The sequence below is a fragment of the Hylobates moloch genome, unplaced genomic scaffold, assembly GCF_009828535.3.
Source record: "Hylobates moloch isolate HMO894 unplaced genomic scaffold, HMol_V3 SCAFFOLD_4, whole genome shotgun sequence".
In the NCBI taxonomy this organism is placed as follows: Eukaryota; Metazoa; Chordata; class Mammalia; order Primates; family Hylobatidae; genus Hylobates; species Hylobates moloch.
Window position 1 is genome coordinate 48,533,290 of NW_026652279.1, and position 18,108 is coordinate 48,551,397.

Here is an 18,108-nt window from a genome sequence, read left to right on the forward strand (position 1 = left end):
GTTCACAGTCAGAACCTAGATGACCTTAGTGAAGTGTGTGATGGGAATTAGAGGTTAGGGGAGCTGAGCAAAGAGACATGGCTTCTGTTTGTAGGATTCACCATGCTGAAGGCCAGGGTCAGCCCAGCCTGTCAGTGCAAAACAACAGCCGTCTGTATAGGGCAGCAGTTGAATGGGCAGCAGTGAACCCACAGGAGCATCAGTGAGCAGCTCTGTGGGCTACACTGACAATGCACCATGACACTGTGGCTGCTCCTGAGGGCGGCTGGGGGTGGGAATCTGAGTTAGAGAACACATGTATATAAGGAACTAAGAAAGTCACAGGACATGGGTTAGTTGTCTCTTTATAAGAAGCCAGCCCTCTATTGGTTCTGGTTATGACTGGAAGCTCTGCCACCCTCTGAACTGTCTTCCTAAGGGTCACTCCCAGAATGCAGCTGGGCAGCACAGGGCTGGACACGGGCTTCAGAGCCTCCAGAAAGAAGACACTCCAGAAATATTTGACAACCACATGGGCGAACAAATAAAGCCTGGGATTTCTAAAATGCTCTCAAATACTAATATCATACATTCTCCCATTTCTCCTCAAAAAACCCATGAGACTGGTGATGTAATTACTGTGTTCATTTCACAGCTGTGGCAGCCTAAAGACCAAGTGATTTGCTCAAAGTCATGGAACACTTAAGTGGCAGAGCTAAGGCTTAAACCCAGAATTTAAAACTTTTTTTTTAGCTTCTTGTTTTTCCATTATACCAGTTTGGCCCTTCATTTTATTCATGGGTTAAATTAAATTATGGTAACAAAGGGTCCCTGGTCACTTCAGACATTTTCTCAAAGTCAGAGATTCATGATGATGAGTGGCGAGGGGGACTCCTTCCTTTCTTGTCAGCCACCTTGCCTGCTGATCTCTGATGCCAGAGATAGGACCATTCAGGAGTATATGCCTGGCCTTGGCGCTAGGAGGCCTTAAGGAGTGGTGACTGATCTGTTCTCAATTATACCGGCTGCAGCTTAAGACTTCACATTAACTTGAGGACTAAAATTCCCAAGTTTAGAATTACAGGTTGCTACCTGGTTACCACCTGTTTTATTTCCAGCTACCAGTGGGACCTAGGGATGATGGGAGAATTGGGAGAATAAAATTATCAAAAAATCTTAAAAGTTAAAAATAAACAATTATTAATGGTTAACTGTTAGAGGTAAGGGATTGAGAACAGCTTTTCCACTGCCAGCTCTGATGAGTCGGTTGTGACTCCTTGCCATGCTGTGTTGAGAACAGGCCTGAGGTGGAACTCAGGGTCCAGTAAGAAGGAGTGGAGTGCTCCCTGGCAGGGTCTGCTGTTGGTTCAGGAGCGGACTTGGAACAGCTGAGCTGTGTAGAGCGGTTGGCTGCCTGGTGTGAGGCTTGTGAAAAGGGAAAGGGAAAGGGAAGTGAAAGGAAGGAGTTCAAAGTTAAAAGCATTTCAAAAACCAAGAATTAGACAAGATGATCTGAAGCAGGGCATTGGCAGCAAGAGAGATTTTTTTTTTTAAAGTTTAGGTTAAATAGGAAATAAAAAACCCTTCACAGAGGACAGCGAGATGGGCACCTCCACAGAGCATGCAGCAGCCATTACCCACATGGGCAGGACAACCTGGGGTGGAGGGAGGGAGAGAGTGCAGGTGAGACTCTTCAGGTGATTTGACTTCTGGCTCCATTTTACTGAAAATCAAAAGATGATGTCACCCGGTCAGGGTGAAGTACAAGTGGACCCTCCAGCTTCCAACACTGGACAAGAAAATTATTCTGCTAGAGGCCTCCTCTCCACCCCTGAATCCTCAAGCCTGGTCCTAAGCCCCATGACCTATAGCTCCCTTCTAGAGGGTGGATGCAGGAGGCGGCATCTTGCCAGGTAGGCCAGACAGCAACTGTTTTGTGCGAGGATAAACATGGGAAAGCGTGGAGAAGAGGCCAGAGGAAAAGGAAGCCTACCATGCTGAGTGTGTGTGGGTGTGCATGCGTGTGCACCAGCACGCCGCTGCCCAGTCTTTCCTCTAAATGCAGACCGTGCCTTCGGTAATCCCATCTACCACTTGGCCTCCCTCATACATCAGCCAACCAGCAAAACACAGCCCCTATTCTGCTCAGGAATGTGCTTTCAGAAACTTAATCTACTGCTGCGTCTGGGCCAGATCCCCTAATGGCATTAGCCCAAAGACAGCACCCCTTTCACTTGCCCCCACCCACCTTCCCGCCACCTCGTTGCTGCCTCCTCCAAGCTTTGCAGTTCCACTCCACCAACTCCCGCTTTTCCATGACACAGCCCCCCATGCCTGCTCTCTCAACTTTCAGCACTTCTTCTTTCTAGTCGGGCCCAAACATTTCGCCTTCTGATTCATGTCTAAATGACAAGCCAATAGCTCTTGGCTTTCAAATAAGCCCAGCTCGGCTTCTGCACAAGCCCCTTCTTCTCTCACTGTGCCTTCTTGGGTTGCAACCAAACACTTCCCTTTGTCCTTTCTGCCAACCACAGATCCCCTCAAGCACCAGAGAAAGAAGCAGCCAGGAATATTTTTTAAATGAAGGCTAATAAATTGTCTCTCCTCACACAGATACACCTTGAAGCAGAAGGAGGGCTCCAAGATAAATCTTCCACTCTCCAACTCTCCCTTTCCCAAACAACAAAAGGTTCAGCCTGGCTCCTAATTAGGCCAAATGAATGGTTATGGTCTTGAGTCTCTACAGACTTGTGCTGCCCATTTGCAGATGAAACCTCCCTGTTGGATGAGCAGTGCTGCTCTTTAAGGGCACACGCGTTGCTAAAAGGCACATATCGTTTGTAATAACAACTGGAAAGGCCCTAATTGTCCAGCAACAGGAAAAGGGTAGAAGGTAGATGTTCTAGGACCACTAGTAATTACGATCATAAGTACTGGTGGGGGCTGGGAGGGTGAATTAACTAGGAAGGGGCATGAGGGGACGTGGGGGATGGTTACATGGGTGGACGTACATGAAAAATGTATCAGTTGCTCACTTAAGATTAGTACACTTTGTGTACTTTACTGTATGCATTTTATTTATTTGTTTTTTGGAGACAGGGTCAAAAAAGCCACATCTCATTTTTAAGAGGTTGGCTCACCCCAGCCTTGCCTCCTGGACTCAAGCAGTCCTCCCACCTCCGAGACAGCTAGCAATACAAGTGCACGCCACCACGCCTGGCTATTTTTTTAAAAAAAATTTTGTTCCTAGGCTGGTCTCAAAATCCCAACCTCAAATGATCCTCCTGCTTCAGACTCCCAAAGCGCTGGGATTACAGGTGTAAGCCATATTGTAATAATTATCTCTGATCTCTATGTGCCAGGCCTTGTATATTTGTTGTATCATTACAACATAAAAATATGAGCAGGGATAAAGACTGGAAGGGTATACTCCAAAATGATGGTGGTGGTTATATGAAGATAGCAGGCTTATGAGAGATTATTTTATATATATCCTAAACATTCTATAATGCAATTATAATGTGAAAATATGAAAGTAGAGGCGGGAAGTGTACAATGATAGGAAATGTAGTTCTGACCTCAGCCCTTCTTGATGTGATGAGATGACCCCTCTACACCCTCTACCTTCAACACCCAAGCCTCATAAGCAGCCCCTGCCCAACAAGCACAGCTGGCCCCCTAGCCACCCACGGCCTGCCTCCCTCCTTGAGCACTCACAGACTGCTCCCCAGAGGCCAGGCACTCAGATTCCATGGGTGATCCTTCTGCCACAAAGAGGAGTGGCTCCATTGTGAGGGGGGCTCCGAGATGCAGCCTAGTGCCAGCCTGGCTCCTCAAGGAGACACCTGAGGACATACTCTGCCTTCCCTCTGAGAAAAGGGCAGGTCTTGCTTGACTTTCCCAAGAAAAGAGGAATCCTGGCAGCCTCCATTCCACTGACTCACAGAGTGAAGCTCCTCCAGGGATCTGGGGACTGGAGGGCATGTAGGGGGTTTCCTCCATTCTGTTACTGCTTCTCCAACCCTCCCTACTCTCCTCCCAGGACTCAAGCTTCACTCACCCGAAGGACCCCAGCTGTCTTGGATAGAGGGGCATTTCAAAAGTTCGCTGCCTTAGGTAAGCCCCATGTTGTAGCACCGCCAACCTCCTGGAAGCACGTCATCCACAAGGGTGATGATGATGATGATGATGATGGTGACATGGATGCCCAAAGCAGGGCTTTCAGGGATAAGGGAGTGCTGCTGAGTCATGAGGGAACAAGCCCTGGAAATCTTCTCAAAGTTTAAATCCAAATACCATTAAAGTCTCCACAAGTTTCCCTATTTTCTACACCTCAGGCACCAGGAAAGGGGCCAAATTGGAGGCAGTTCTTTAAGCTTCCTGGCCACAGGCCCAGCATATAAGAATGGCTGTCAGGGGTGCTCTCCAGCCTTCAGTGGTGTATTGAATCCATCAAGTCTCATGTGCCCATACATACAATAAGTAGAAAATCAGATAGTGTATGTGTTGTGCCTGGGACACGGCACACCAAGTGGCAGTCATATGCAAAGGTAGGACGTCTGTTTACTCACTTCCCTGTAGCCTCATACAATGGGTCCTCGTAAGGTAGAATAAGTATAATGGCAACTAGAAACGCCTGTCTTGGTAAGGCTCCTCTTCCAGCTATGACTATGTCAAGTCACTTGGCCTTTATTTTGCTCTGTTGAATCTTTATAATACACCCTCAAGTAATTTTGTAAAAACTATGCCTTTCACAAGCATAAAAGAAATAAGAGCGGTTATTAGGATGATGCGTCAGTGAGTGCATGGAAATGGAATTTACCGGAATTATTCAGTTGGGAGGGATCTTAGAAGCCATTTGGCCCTTGGTTTCCACATGTTGGTCTCAGGACCTAATGTTCTTTGTCATATAATAGGAAAAAATAGAGGTCAGAAATAACACAATTTCTATATCACAAATAGAATGTCTACAGACATAATGATTTTTAATAAACTATCCTATACTGAGTGTAACAACATGAATAAAAGAATGGCAAAACCAGAAAAGAAAAAGGTAGTGTGAAGTCTTCTCTTGGCATTTTCCTTGGTCCAAACTGTCACCTCATCTCTTCCTTGTTTCTTTTCTCTGTATCCCTTTATCCCTTTGCCACACAGTTTCCTTTTCATTATGTTCTAGTATTTATAATCCAGGCCTTTGGACTATGCTTGCCCCTCACAGAGAGACAGGAGGCCAAGTCTGACCTGGGTGGGCTCTGTCCAGACTACACATGGCCCTCTTGGTGTCCTGTCTCTCCCTGCTCTGACTATAACTGTGGTGAGAATGGAGGGAGGGGACTGGAAGATGTGTGAGCAGTTGGGACAGTGCACCTACAGCCACAGGATGACCAAGTAGGAAGGCACAGCATGGCCCTGCTCTGGGGCCCATGGAACAGTTCTGCCATGTCAAGAGCACTGACCAATTCCCCTCTCCGTAGACACTCACTCCAGATACAGCCTCTACTTGGAGTGAGGTTTTCCAAGGCCACAAGGGTCCCCAATCACTGGGCATTACTAGGCAGCTACTGTTCTGATTTGACATTTCTGCAGTTAAGGCCCATTTCACGCTAAGACTAACAAGAGGCAGCACGAATGGTGGGGGCTTCAGGGTGGGAGAGATGAGGAGGGACCGCACCATGGCAGGGAGGCAAAGGAGCAGACTCACTGGCTAGTGTCACAGTGGCTGGCACGCTGGCCACAGCCCCCGCAGGCATCCGGGCCACACACTGGTACCGTCCCACAGTGTGGTTGTTAAGGGCAGTGATGACGAGGGTCCCGTGGGTGATGAGGACACCCAGAGCATCATCCGAGCCATTCAGCTCCTTTCCATTCAGGCGCCAGGTTACATTCATCCTTGGGGGTTCCACCACGCAGCCCAGGATCACAGTGCCTCCGGGCTTCTGGACGGTGGACGCAGGCTGGACAGTGACCTGAGGGACCTCGTCTGGAGGAAGAACAGGGATGCAGCAATGAACTGATGCCCCCAAGAAAACAACATCACGTTTTTAGAAGCATTGCACCCAGGAAGTCTTCCAGAAGTGGCCACCAGAGAAGTTGGTCTTTCTCCGACTCTACTGCTCTTGTCCATTTCCCAACCTGCCTTTGTTCCCAGAGAGTAGATGTCGAGTGAGAATGTATTGTAAAGGCAAGAGCTTGGGCTTTGCATTTGGACAGACCTGAGTCTCATCCCAGTGCCACTACTTTCTGAGCCATGTGACTCTAGCCTTGTGAAGTGTCTGTTTCTTATCTGTAAAATGAAGCTAATATTGCTTGTCTCACAAGGTTGTCATGAGGCTTGCAAACGATATGTGTAAATTGCCTGCCGTGACACTGTACAGTAAGCGCACAATAAAAAGCAGTTATCATTATTACTTCTCCTTCTCCTCCTCCTCTGGTATAGCTTTGAAATGCGTCAAATACCAAACTATAACCAATATGATGTTGTTGTGATCATGTCTCATCTTGTATTCTTGTGTCCCTGAAGGCCAATGGGAATAAAGCGTTCTTTGAAATCCAGGTAAAGAAGGCCTTTTTAAAGCGTTATTGTAGAATGCGGAATGTTTCCATTTGACTGTAAGGGCAGGGAAAGGGAAGGAAAGCACTCACTCAAGTCAGCAAAGCAGCCTGCTGTGGCTAAGAGGAGGCAAGCCAGTGTGACCTCAGGCCTCGTTCCTCTCCACGCCATCATCGTCCCACGAAGCATGGTGTATCACAAAGGTCTGATGCCAACGTCCCATAAGCCGCCAGAGTCACACAAAGAGATACTGCCGTCCCCGGCAACACTCTGTTGTAAGAGAGAAAGGGAGAGCAATGCCATGATGAGGATGCCTGGGGTGCACTTGTGGTGGCCACAGGGCCTGGCTTTGTCCCTTGTTCCCTGTTGGCAACACTCAAACTAGAGACCTAGTCATGCTGCTGGAAGACCAAAGAACACTATCATGCCATTTCTCATCTAAAAGAAGCTTCTTGTAAGTTGCCCCCTAGAGCTCTTTCTCTAGCTAGAAGGTGATTTTTTTGTAGTAAGAATGCTGGAGTCTTGCCCAGTGGATGGACAGCAACAAGGAGGAGGGGCAGAGGATACAGAGAGGCTGAGGCCTGCAGCCATATCCATGGCACAGGACAGTGACTATCTGGCACAGACGCTAGAACAGATGAGATTATTCTTACCGTTTGCTTGCAAAAGGTCAGCTGGTCACAGCCATGTGCCCTGCCATGTGGTTAGTGCAGACTATTGCGGGACAGCAGTGCCGTGTGTGTGATGTATACAGAACGCCCTTGCAGGGAATGCTACTAAGTGAATGAATCCTAGAGTCTCAGTGACTCATGAAATATTTCCTGCTCTGATTTTCCTCACTCCAGCTCTATGCCTATATCCCTGAAAACTCCCTTTTATTCCTGCAATCACCCTACTCTCCTCAGCTTGTCCATAACATCTACTCTCACAGGTACAAACACAGCCCAAAGTCATAAGCCAGCCAAGACCCCTCACTTTCTCAGGGTATAGAGCCTTGTTTTCGCTTCACTCACTAGCTCCCACTTCTCTCTGCTCCCGGTGCTAGAAATTTTGAACTTTTCTGTCTCTACAAAATCTGCACTCTTGATTACCCAAGTTGTATCTCCACCCAGAACAACACTGCTTTGAGGCTCAGAGCACGCTGCACCTCCAGCCATCTGACAACACACCTCAGCTATCAGCCACCCTCTCTGCCTAGAATAGTAGTATCTCCTGCTCCAGAAGGCACAATTTTTTTATGCCTTTCTTAAACTATGGCCCTTACAAGATTTATCAAAATCACATGGGCAAGTGTATATTCTAACACACACACACACACACACACACACATACTTTTGTCACAGCCAAAACAAAGATTTTGCTTCCGTGCTTTTCACTGATGGGTTTCTAGAACATTAACAAATAAGGATGGGGTATCAACAGCCTTATGAGGCATGGAGGCATTGAAATGAGTTCGGATAACGTTGAAGGCAACATTCCAGTGATCCGCACGGTGGATCATTCAACTGTGGCAATATTAATAGTATATTTCTAGGAGTGTGACATACATTCAAAATGTTAACTCTTCTAGATCAATCTACCTAACCAGAGACTCTCTCAAAGATTTACAGTCACCATTTAAAACTCAGAAGTAGTTAAGCTTCTCAACTGAGAGATGTGTTGTGCTGGCCAGTCCTAGAGCTCAGGCTGCCTGCAGAAACTGCTGTAAGAAACAAGAGACACTCGACATGCCTGACACAGGGGACTGTTGCTCTGTGTTGGGAAGTGCTCGGGATTAACCTAAACCTTTCCCTTCCCCAAGACCTGTGGTCCTTTGGCTTTCTGCCTGGCTGCAGAGGGAGTGAGGAGGGCCATATCCACAGTGCCCAATGAGCACCCCTCCAAACCAGATGGAGGACCCCAACCCCTAGCATTCTGTGGATGCTCAGAATGTTTTCCAAGAGTTCTTTCCTGATGGTTTGTATTTCCTCCCTTTGCCTCATGACTTCGACATCAGAGGACTCACAAGACTTCAGCACTACTCTGGGATAGGACAAGGGGATGTTTTCTAAAAGGGATTTGAAAGAACATTTTTAAAGAAGTTTTTCAAAAGTTATTTCCTGGCAAGTTAAGATAATTTCCCGTTGGTGTAGAGAGACAGCTTTTGCTCTTTCCCAAACAATCCAGTAAATCAAAGGGTCATATTATTGGCAAAGTAAAATTCATGAAAGCTGCAAAGGATGTGAGTACAATTGGGAGGGGCTGTGGTGGTGGAGAGCTGTGGGTGCCTGCCACTACTCCAGGAACTCGCTAAGCTCTTATACAATGTGTTTCCTTTAACCTTCTCATCAGCCCTGCAAGGTGAGGACTATATCCCCATTTTACAGGAGAGAAAATCGAGTTCCAGAAGTTAAGTTTCCCAGGATCGCATAACAGTAGGCCTGGACTGAAATCCAGTTTGGGCTGATTCCAAAACTGTGCTTTTAATCACAATAGTAGCCTTTTTCCTTTTTTTTTTTTTTTTTTTTTTTTCCTATCAGGGCTCTGTACCCAGTGGGTGTTTAGCAAACAGAGTTGATGTAGAACAGTGGGACATTTTAACAGTGATTTCTAGAGGGAAAGTTAACACCAAAAAGTAAGCTTTTAGTTTCCTCTCAATTTTCCAGATACTTGCTTTAATTCTCTAATTTGCTTTTCCCCAATGAGATAAGGTATTTATATAGATCATTGCATGAGTTCCCAGTTATGGGATTTTAGGGAACTAGCTTGTTCAAGTCATGCCCCAATTTCCCCAGGCCCTTAAGGAAATTGAGAGCAAATGTTCCCTCCATGCCCCAAGGAGGGAAGGAAGGGAGGGAGGAAGAAAGGGAAGAAGGGAGGTAGGGAGACAGAAAATGAACATAAAGTAATAAAGGGCAAAAGAGGACAAGCAGACAAAGAGGAATGGAAGGGTTGTTTCTTATCTGAATACACGGTGGCTACAGAGGTGTTTGGGTTGTAACAGCAACAAATATTTTACTGAGGAAATTCAGCCCAGACCCCCTCCTGCTTAACGAGGACCAGCCAAACAGCTCCTGTTAGTTCTGCAACCTCGGTAATTTATAAGGTTCAAAATGGAAACAGATCCTGTTGCTGCTGCCAGCCACCATCCTGCTTTCAAAAACAACAAGGAGAAAAGAACTGGGAGTGAGAGGGAATGAGAAGGTGCAGGTATCCAGAGAGGGAGAAAGGAGTTAACCCATTAATCCCCACAACAGAGTTGTAAGAAGTACCATTTTAAGGACCCCAAAACAGGATGCGTGGGGTCTCATTCATGTAAAAGCAGAACTATGACCTAAAAATATGGCTATGTTTGGGGAAGGTTGGGGGGCTTGGTCACTGGATGATGATTATAAATAAATAAATAAAATTATAAATAAATAAAATGATGCATTTTATTTAGTATCTGGGGAAAGTGAGTTACTTTTTGAACCAAGTTACCTAGTGAGTTTGGTTTAGAAAGATAATTCTAGAGATTTCAGTTATCTGAGAACTTTATTTTAATGTTTAGGGGAAAAAGGCAAGTAAGGCTTAAGCTGGAGAACCTAATTGAAGTGTAACGTTGTCCCATTGTGAAATGAACAAAGTACAATTTCAAAGTTGGGTGAAGGCAACAGCAAGGCCTATTATTTTTCTTGGCAATGTAAAATATATCTAAGATCCTTCTTATTTTCCTTAGTCATTTTCTGAGAAAAAGCGGAGAAATCAAGAAAAAATATCAAAATCATTTGATACCTCATTGAGGCCTAGGTACTTGACAGTTTAAAGGGTTATGTGGACACACACACAAAAAGAAAGAAAATGGGTCTGAAACATTTAACTGCTGACATACACGTTCTCCACTGAAATCATCTCTTCCAAACAGGTGTTTTTGAAACTTTCCAAAAACAACAACAACAAAACACACTCTGGGGTTAAGACCAATCCTGAGAAACTGTAGCCTCAGAGTATTTATTTATTGAGAAAATTACAAACAACTGAGAGTCGATCATCATCAGGAGGAGGCCAGCTCCACTTCCTCCCAAGAGGGCTGGCTGACTAACTGGACCAAGAGTGAGACAACACCACAAAAAAGCTGCCGGCTCATCCCCTGGGCGCCCATGCCATGGCAGCTGTCTCAGAAAGGGAAGCTTCTATGATCTAAAACACAAAACATGCCCTTTGGATGTCCTAAGACCAATAACAAAGGTGAGCTGAATAGGAGAGAGTGTGATGTGGCAGACAGCACAAAGAGACTTTCTTAAAAACATTCTTCAAGTGGCAAGAATACGATCTGACAAAGTCTTTTGTTCCATTGGTGGAGAGGGACTAGCTACATGAAAAAGAAAAAATCCTGCTCCAAGTTACTTTTTATTTTGCATGCTCCCAATTTTGTAGAGTAAGAATCACCTTTCCCAATTGTCTTAAAGGCAGGGAAAGCTTTGCTCCTAGAAGGTGATGCCAAGTGCCTGGGGTGCAAGTGTTGGCAGCCCCCTATCTCAAGAAAGAGGGTAGTACTCCTGCACAGAAGTGAGGCATTGAGGCAAATATTGGGGAGATAAATGAATTTAATTTTCAGAGGGCTGAATATGTGAGTTTACACAGACTTAGGAGAAGGAATTAAGAAAGAAAGGTTTACTGAAGAGGCTGAGGTAGGAGGATCACTTCAGCCCAGGAGTTTGAGGTTGCAGTGAGCTACGACAGGCACTGCACTGCATTCCAGCCTGGGCAACAGAGCAAGACTCTGTCTCTAAAAAAAAAAGAAAGAAAGCTTATCAAAACATCAGGTTGTATAGCTTTAAATATATACAAAAAACAAAGGTCATTTTTACTTAAAAAGTTGTACTTGACACACAGACCTAATTTTAAAATTATTTTTAATTAAAATTTTTTTTAATTCAGAGGGACCTCATAGAAAATAATAAAGTATCCTAGAGCAACGCCTAATGTGTTTTGAGTGTTATGAATGATGTGTCAAGGCTGAATGAGTCTAAGTGATTTGTAGAAGGTCTCCCAGCTAATTCAGAAGGGAGACTTTGGGCTACAAGTCAGGTCTTCTCACTCCTAGTCCAGTGCTCCTTTTACTATCTTAACACTACCTCCTAGCAAATTGTTTCTGGAGCCACATTAACCAACTGGCTAGAAACGGTTTCAAAGCCAATTTTAGAATGTTTCTGAATTTACTTCCTTATACATAAGAATGTTACCTGGATCATTATCTATAACAATAACTTTCTGTGTGATCATTTTTATCCTTTCATCATCTACATTCTAATCTATAAAAATCTCCTACTGTTCATTGCATAAGCCCCTTCCGTAGAATTTTCTGCAATGATGGAAATATTCTATATTTGTGCTGTCTCAAGCACTAGATAGCTACTAGCCACTCAGGGCTATGAAATTCTCAAAATGTGGCTAAAGTGACTAAGACACTGAAGTTTTAATTTTCTTTAAATTTAACTTAAATAACCATATAGAGCTAGTGGCTGCCACATTAGACAGCACAGTTCTAGACTAATATCTGGAACATCTACCCAGAACATTCTGATGTCAAGTAGGGGAGAAAAAAAACGGTTTGATGTTTTTAAGTATAAGTCATGCTCTAGCCAGCCTCTAAGTATATTTTACCTTACTCCTCATCCAAATTTTGTGAATGAGTCTTCTATTAACAAATGATGTGTGCCTTGACTTTTAATTATTAATATTACTGGGAAGAAAAAATATTGCTATACTCTACCACACACAACACAATATGTAAGGTACTATGAGTATTAGAAAATGGATTCAGTCCTTAGGAGCTTAAAGCAATATTTGGGACATAAATTCACTAGCACCCAGCAAATATCCACAAGCTGCTCTTCATTTCCTAGCCTCCTCTGCAGTGAGCTTAGGGCCACGTGACTAGTGCTGGCCAATGAACATGTGTAAGTGAACTTCACGTGTCACTACTGGGCCATGGCGGTTAAGAGATTGATAGCTGCTTCCATCTTTGCCTCGTCAGTCTGGTGACCATGTGTCACATGGTTCAGAAGGCACAGCTATAAGATCGAAGCAATTAGCTCAAGATGTGACATGAGAAGAGGTCTGTTGCACAAAACCACTGAAATTTTGTGATTATTCTCCTGTAACAACTTTAGCATTGTTTAATACATTCACTGATCAGTTCAGTCACCAATGTGAAGTGGCAAATGAGAGCAGAGGCAGAAGAGAGTTTTCAGTTCAGGTCTTAAGGGAAGGTGTTCTGGAAATAGGATTTGAAACTGGGCCTCTTGCGGTATGTACAAGCAAGGGGGATGAAGGCACAGCAGGAAGGTGATACTGACTTGGTGGGAATGCTAGTCTTGTGTTTGCAGGGTGGTGAGGGTGGTGTGCCAAACAGTTGGGTTTATCCGGAACAGTGGTCTCCAAACTTCTCTAATCCTACGACCATCTGAGTGAAATATTCTGGGCAAACATCTCTAACATGTGCATACTTTTCTACTTACAAATTAAATACATGCACTGCAGAACTAAAATGTTAAAAAGAGTAGGTAAAAATGAAACCATATTTTAATAACTCCTTAACCATGATTGTCTTAAAATATCATTAGCTAATACCTTAAGGCAGAACGCTTATTTAGGATTAGTATCATCACTAATGATATGGGTGTAATCTCTTTCAAATAGTCTGCTTGACTGTTAATTATTTTGTTGACTTCTCGTCAGAAGTGATTCCATTATCATTGTTTTTACTCCCTCCTGTGGCTTGAAAAGGGTCAGCTCTGCTGTTTTCTTCCTGTTTGCATGTGCTTGGATTATCAGCCTTCTCTTCAACCCAGTTTCTTTGTAGCAATCTCTTTAAGCCACTTGTCCTCTTGTGAGAGTTAATTTAGTTAAACTAAATAATATAATCTGTAAATCCACTTAAGGGAGAACAGGAAAACTGGGGAGTGAATGAACGAGTGAGGCCCCCACACTGTCAAGCCGTTTACCCATGGAGATGCCTGGGACACTGCTGTGACACATGACAGCCTCATGTACAGACCAAGACCGAAGGCACCACTGCCAACCCCTATATTAAATATTAGCAAAGCTGAATTTCTTTCCTATTCCTTTTTTAGGTAGAAAAAAACATTAAGGGAATCTCTACTATTATCTTACAGTGCTCCAACGGAATTGCTTATATTTTTTCCCCTTGGCACTTGCACCCCACTTTGGAGACTTACGCAAAAGAATGAAAAGAGACAAGGTGGGACACTGAGATTGGGTCTTACTGTGGAAGACCAGAGAAAAGAGTTTAAAATTCATACCACAGAAGGAGAGGAGTTAGTGATGGTTTTCGAGCAAGGGAATATATAATCAAAGTGGCATTTTGGGGAGATTAGCAAAACGTGGGTTCCTCTCACTGAACCCAGAACTTATAACAAGGTGCCTACAAACAGAGCCTATTTCCACTCACCATCAAGGCAAGCAGAAAGGGAAGGAGCCAGGATAGAGCATCTTTCCTCGGGGAGGAACCTCCCATAGAGAGAAGCCACCTCTGCCATCTGAGTCAAGGAGAAGAGATCTTATCTCTTGATTTGCCCACCGAGCTTCTGGTAAAACACGTCTAATCCTCTCCCCGCTCCAGCACCAGAGGAAAAAGTTACTGGGGAGTTTTGTCACTCATACCTCTTCCCCAAAATGACCTCGTTTCTTTTAAGAGATTTTTTAAAAAAATCTACAAATCTACCCATGGTGTGGGGGGTTTTATTGCTAAACTGGAAGACTGAAAGAAAAGGAAAACCACTTCCTTTCTTCTACACTCCCGGCTCAATTCCCCCACCCCTGTTCCATATAAATTCAATTTGACAACCCTGCTAATTGGATAAACGCAGCTCCTACACTCCTAGAAGCCCGTTCTCTTTTCTTTTTTTTTGTTTTTGGAGGGCTCAAAACAGGGTGATTGTGCTGTTCTTTAACACGAATTCCATCTGCTTTATTTCTCTCTCTTCATTCAGAGCTCCTCTTGAATATTTATGAAGCCTTCCCTCCTCGCCTCTCCCCTTTCTACCCCACCTCCACCCTCCTTCCTCCCTCAACCTCCCTCTCTCCACCCTGCCTCCAGCCTCCTCCTCTCCCTTCTCTGAGTCAGGACAAAAACCTTTCAAATGGCCCCCCCTCCTTGCTTTAGATAAACACAGGCAGTGTCAAGTGTGAGGAGTAGGGGGAGGTGGGGAGGGGGTTCAACTGCCAGTCAAGCCACTGGCCTTCAATGCGGCCCTGGGGCCTACCCTAATCTGCTGCATGCTTGCCATATGGGGGCTGTGTTGCCCCGGGAAACACTAACAGGCAGAACGGAGCTTAATAGAGTCCATATTCATTGTAATGCAGTGAGATAGCTCAAGGCACCACTGCCCCTTCCCGGTTTCATTCTTCTGTTTCCCACTTTCTTTCTGTTTTTCCTCCTTTTTTCTTTCTTTCTTTCTTTCAAAAGGTCCTGGTCCCCAGAGAGCTCTAATCTAGAGAGGCTGGGGCTGGTGGAAAGGCTGGACTTCGGGGTTAGGTGTGAGGACTGCCATGGTGGTGTTGGGGGCTGGGGAGAAGTGAGAAGTAGGAGTTCCTGGGAGAGCGGAGGGGGAGAGGGGTGCAGCATCCACACAGGGCCAGGAACACTTGGTGTTGTGTGTGCAGATGTGTGCAGGTTTGAGTCTGTGCACATGTGTAAGGGAGTATGGGTGGGTGAGTGTGGTCTCTGGAAGAGCACCCAACCATCAGGGCCTTTGGAGACAGAAACCTTTATATTTAGCCACCTATGCCTAGGTATTTCTGACTCTGTCTCTTGAATCCTCACCCCAGCCCTATCTCAATCCCAGTCAATACAAGGTCATTAAGGCCAGTGACATCTACCTTCCTGGGGTATCAGGCCTGTGGCCAATTCTCAGCTCTCCAGTGGCCTTGAGAAGTCACAGATGTGGTGCTGGGATGAAACCACTTTAGGAATAAACCCCTATAGGGGCAGAGGACGCACCAGCCTGCCAAGTTTGGCCCATTTCCTCCTCTGGTTCATCTGGCTCTGGCTGAGGAGGAGGTGAAGGTGTGGTCTGCCACAGCCAAGATAAGGGCATTAGGGGCCTCTCTGCATTACAGGAGTGGGCTGTCCAGTAGGGTGCGCCTTGTCACAAGTATATCTGCTGGAAGTCAGGCTTGGGGATCCCTGAGGTCTAAGGGCAACTTCCCCCCCAGTGCTCAAAAAGGAAAGAGGAGCAGGGAATGTAGGAAGGAAACAGTAAATTTCTCCCATCTTTGCAGCAAAAATAAAATTCATAACCAAGATATGATAGAAGTCCTCAAAGGATAGTTTTCACAAGTTGTAAAACCTAAAGCTATTTGTTCTGTGATTGTAAAAAATCACAAATTTAAATCAGGACAGAAAAAAAGGAAAATTAAAAGAACTTTCTTGTATTTCTCTATAGTTGAACCTTTAATCCTATGGTATTTCTAACACATAGAAGGAGCTCAATAAATGGTTCCTGAATGAATACGTGCTCCTAGAGTTTTACTACTGGTGACAAACAACTTGGAACGCTCCCTGACAACCACAGTCAGGGTTGGGGCAGATGAAAATGGCTTTAGGAGAAGCAAAAGGCTCCTGCTGTATGTGCGGCAATAACCCTGCCAGAGCCGTGTGAGTATGTCACAGGTGTCCTTTGTTATCCCCTCCTCCAGTACCAAAGCCAGGTAGGCTAAGTCAGCTGAAACTGCTAAAACCAAGGCAGACACTGTGCTTGTTGTTGTTTTTTGCCTTCCAAGCTTGATACATTCTACATTCCCTGTTCTTACCCACTGCTGAGATGCATCATCAATCTCTAGTTTCCTAGCTCAACCCAAGGCCATATATCCCAACAATTTTGCAGGGAATGGTACACTGGCTATTTCAGAGGCCAGGTACAATTCCAATTCCTGGCTTTCAAACCTAAGTATCATGCGGTTATCTGAAATGCTATCCAGAAGCCAGCCTCAGCTCCTTGGTCCTCGGTATGAACTCCCTGATGACTCCTGGAATCTTAGAAAAGCCAGAGTAGGTGGAGACACACATCTGAGTTGGGTCTAACGGGACTTTGTGAACAGTTAGCCTCCCTGTGGAAGCCTTCCCTGCAATTTCTTTTTTCTGTACAGTCCTACTCTAGGTTACTGTGACCCAGCATGTTTCATGGTTTACAGAGGAGAGCTCCACAAAAGGGCAAGCAGAGGTATCTGGAGCTCTCTGGCAAGCCAGTCTTGGAGCACTCTGAGGGCACCACGGCGCAGCCAAGCTCTTCCCAATCTTCCCTGCAAAGAGCACATTGGTCAGTAATCTTTCACTCCAGAAGCCTCTGGGCACCAAGTATGCTCTGAACCTGGTGATAAGCCCGCCATGTGGGCTGTGAGCACATAGGGGTGGGAAGAAGTGTCCCTAACAAGCCTGTGCAGGAATGAAAGCATGTACAGTATGTGACATGGAAGGAGCCTGAATGGCCAACTCACAAGGAAGGCAGGGACAGTTACTCTACTCTAAACCAAATCCTTGCCTCTTATGTCACTGCTCAGAGGACACTCATTAATAACCTGCTTATACAAACATAAACTCGTCTACTCTCCCATCTTCCCTAAAGCCATGAAAAGATTTGCTACCTACTTGGCTGCCCAACTTTGGAGTCATCTTGTCTCCTGCTTCTCTCTGCTTCTCCGCCCCAGTATCTGATCAGTTGCATGGACTCTACCTCTGCCATGAGCAGTGTTGTCCAACAGAAATATAATTCCAGCCCCCTATGTAATTTTAAATTTTCTAGTGCCCACTTAAAAAAAAAACAGATGAAGATAATGCAATGTCTTTTAACATGATATATCCAAAATTTATAATTTCAATGTGTAATCAAGATAAAAATTGAGATGTTTTTACGCTTTGTTTTATGCTGTCTTCCAAATCTAGTGTATCTTTTGTATTTACTGCACATTCAATTTAGACTAGCCACATTTCAGGTGCTCAACAGCCATATGGGCTAGTGGCTAATTTATTGAACAGCATTGGTCTACAGCCCTCAAACTAGCTCTCAGGCACTGTCTTCTCTCCATATATCAGCCTCTGCATTGCCATTTACCTTCTTTCTAAAACATTAAGCTCAACCAAACAGTAAAAGATAACTGGGAAGCTACTATTCCTTGAGCAAGCACCTCCTATAGGCCATTGTCATAATTCATCGAATTTTATATTCTCACAGAAGCCCTGTAAGGTGTGTGTATGGTCAACCCATTTCATAGATTAGGAAACTGAAGTTCGGAGTGATTAAAATCTTGTCCAAGATCACACAGATGGTAAATCTCAGGGTGAGGATTTGAACCAGGTCTGCCTGATCCTAAAACCCTTGGTTCTTTTCACTCTACCACACTGCTTTCTGTAAATTATGGCATAATAATTGATGGACTATTATGTAGCTATTAAAATGATAATTATAAAGCTCAAGTAGCAACATGAAAATAAATGTTTAAAAGATGAGAAAAGTAATATAGATCCCATTTCGTAAAAAGCAAGTGAGCATCTGGGTGAGGCCTGAAACATTCTAAAAAGCAGCTGAGTTAAAAAT

At 44.7% G+C, this 18,108-nt stretch overlaps 1 protein-coding gene across 7 annotated transcripts in view; it reads right to left on the reverse strand.

Moving 5' to 3' along the window:
* BOC (BOC cell adhesion associated, oncogene regulated) overlaps positions 1-18,108 on the reverse strand; it is a 75,419-nt gene that overhangs the window by 30,413 nt on the left and 26,898 nt on the right. For 6 of the 7 annotated variants that reach the window (XM_032150162.2, XM_032755062.2, XM_058437498.1 and 3 more), the window contains exons 3-4: positions 6,622-6,799; positions 5,681-5,959 (exon numbers count right to left, since the gene is read on the reverse strand). The exons of the other annotated variant lie outside the window; for it this stretch is intronic. In XM_032150162.2, the coding sequence (XP_032006053.1) occupies positions 5,681-5,959; positions 6,622-6,718 (376 nt within the window). In that variant the 5' untranslated portion in view covers positions 6,719-6,799. The remainder of the gene's footprint in view (positions 1-5,680; positions 5,960-6,621; positions 6,800-18,108) is intronic. 7 annotated transcript variants of the gene reach the window in all.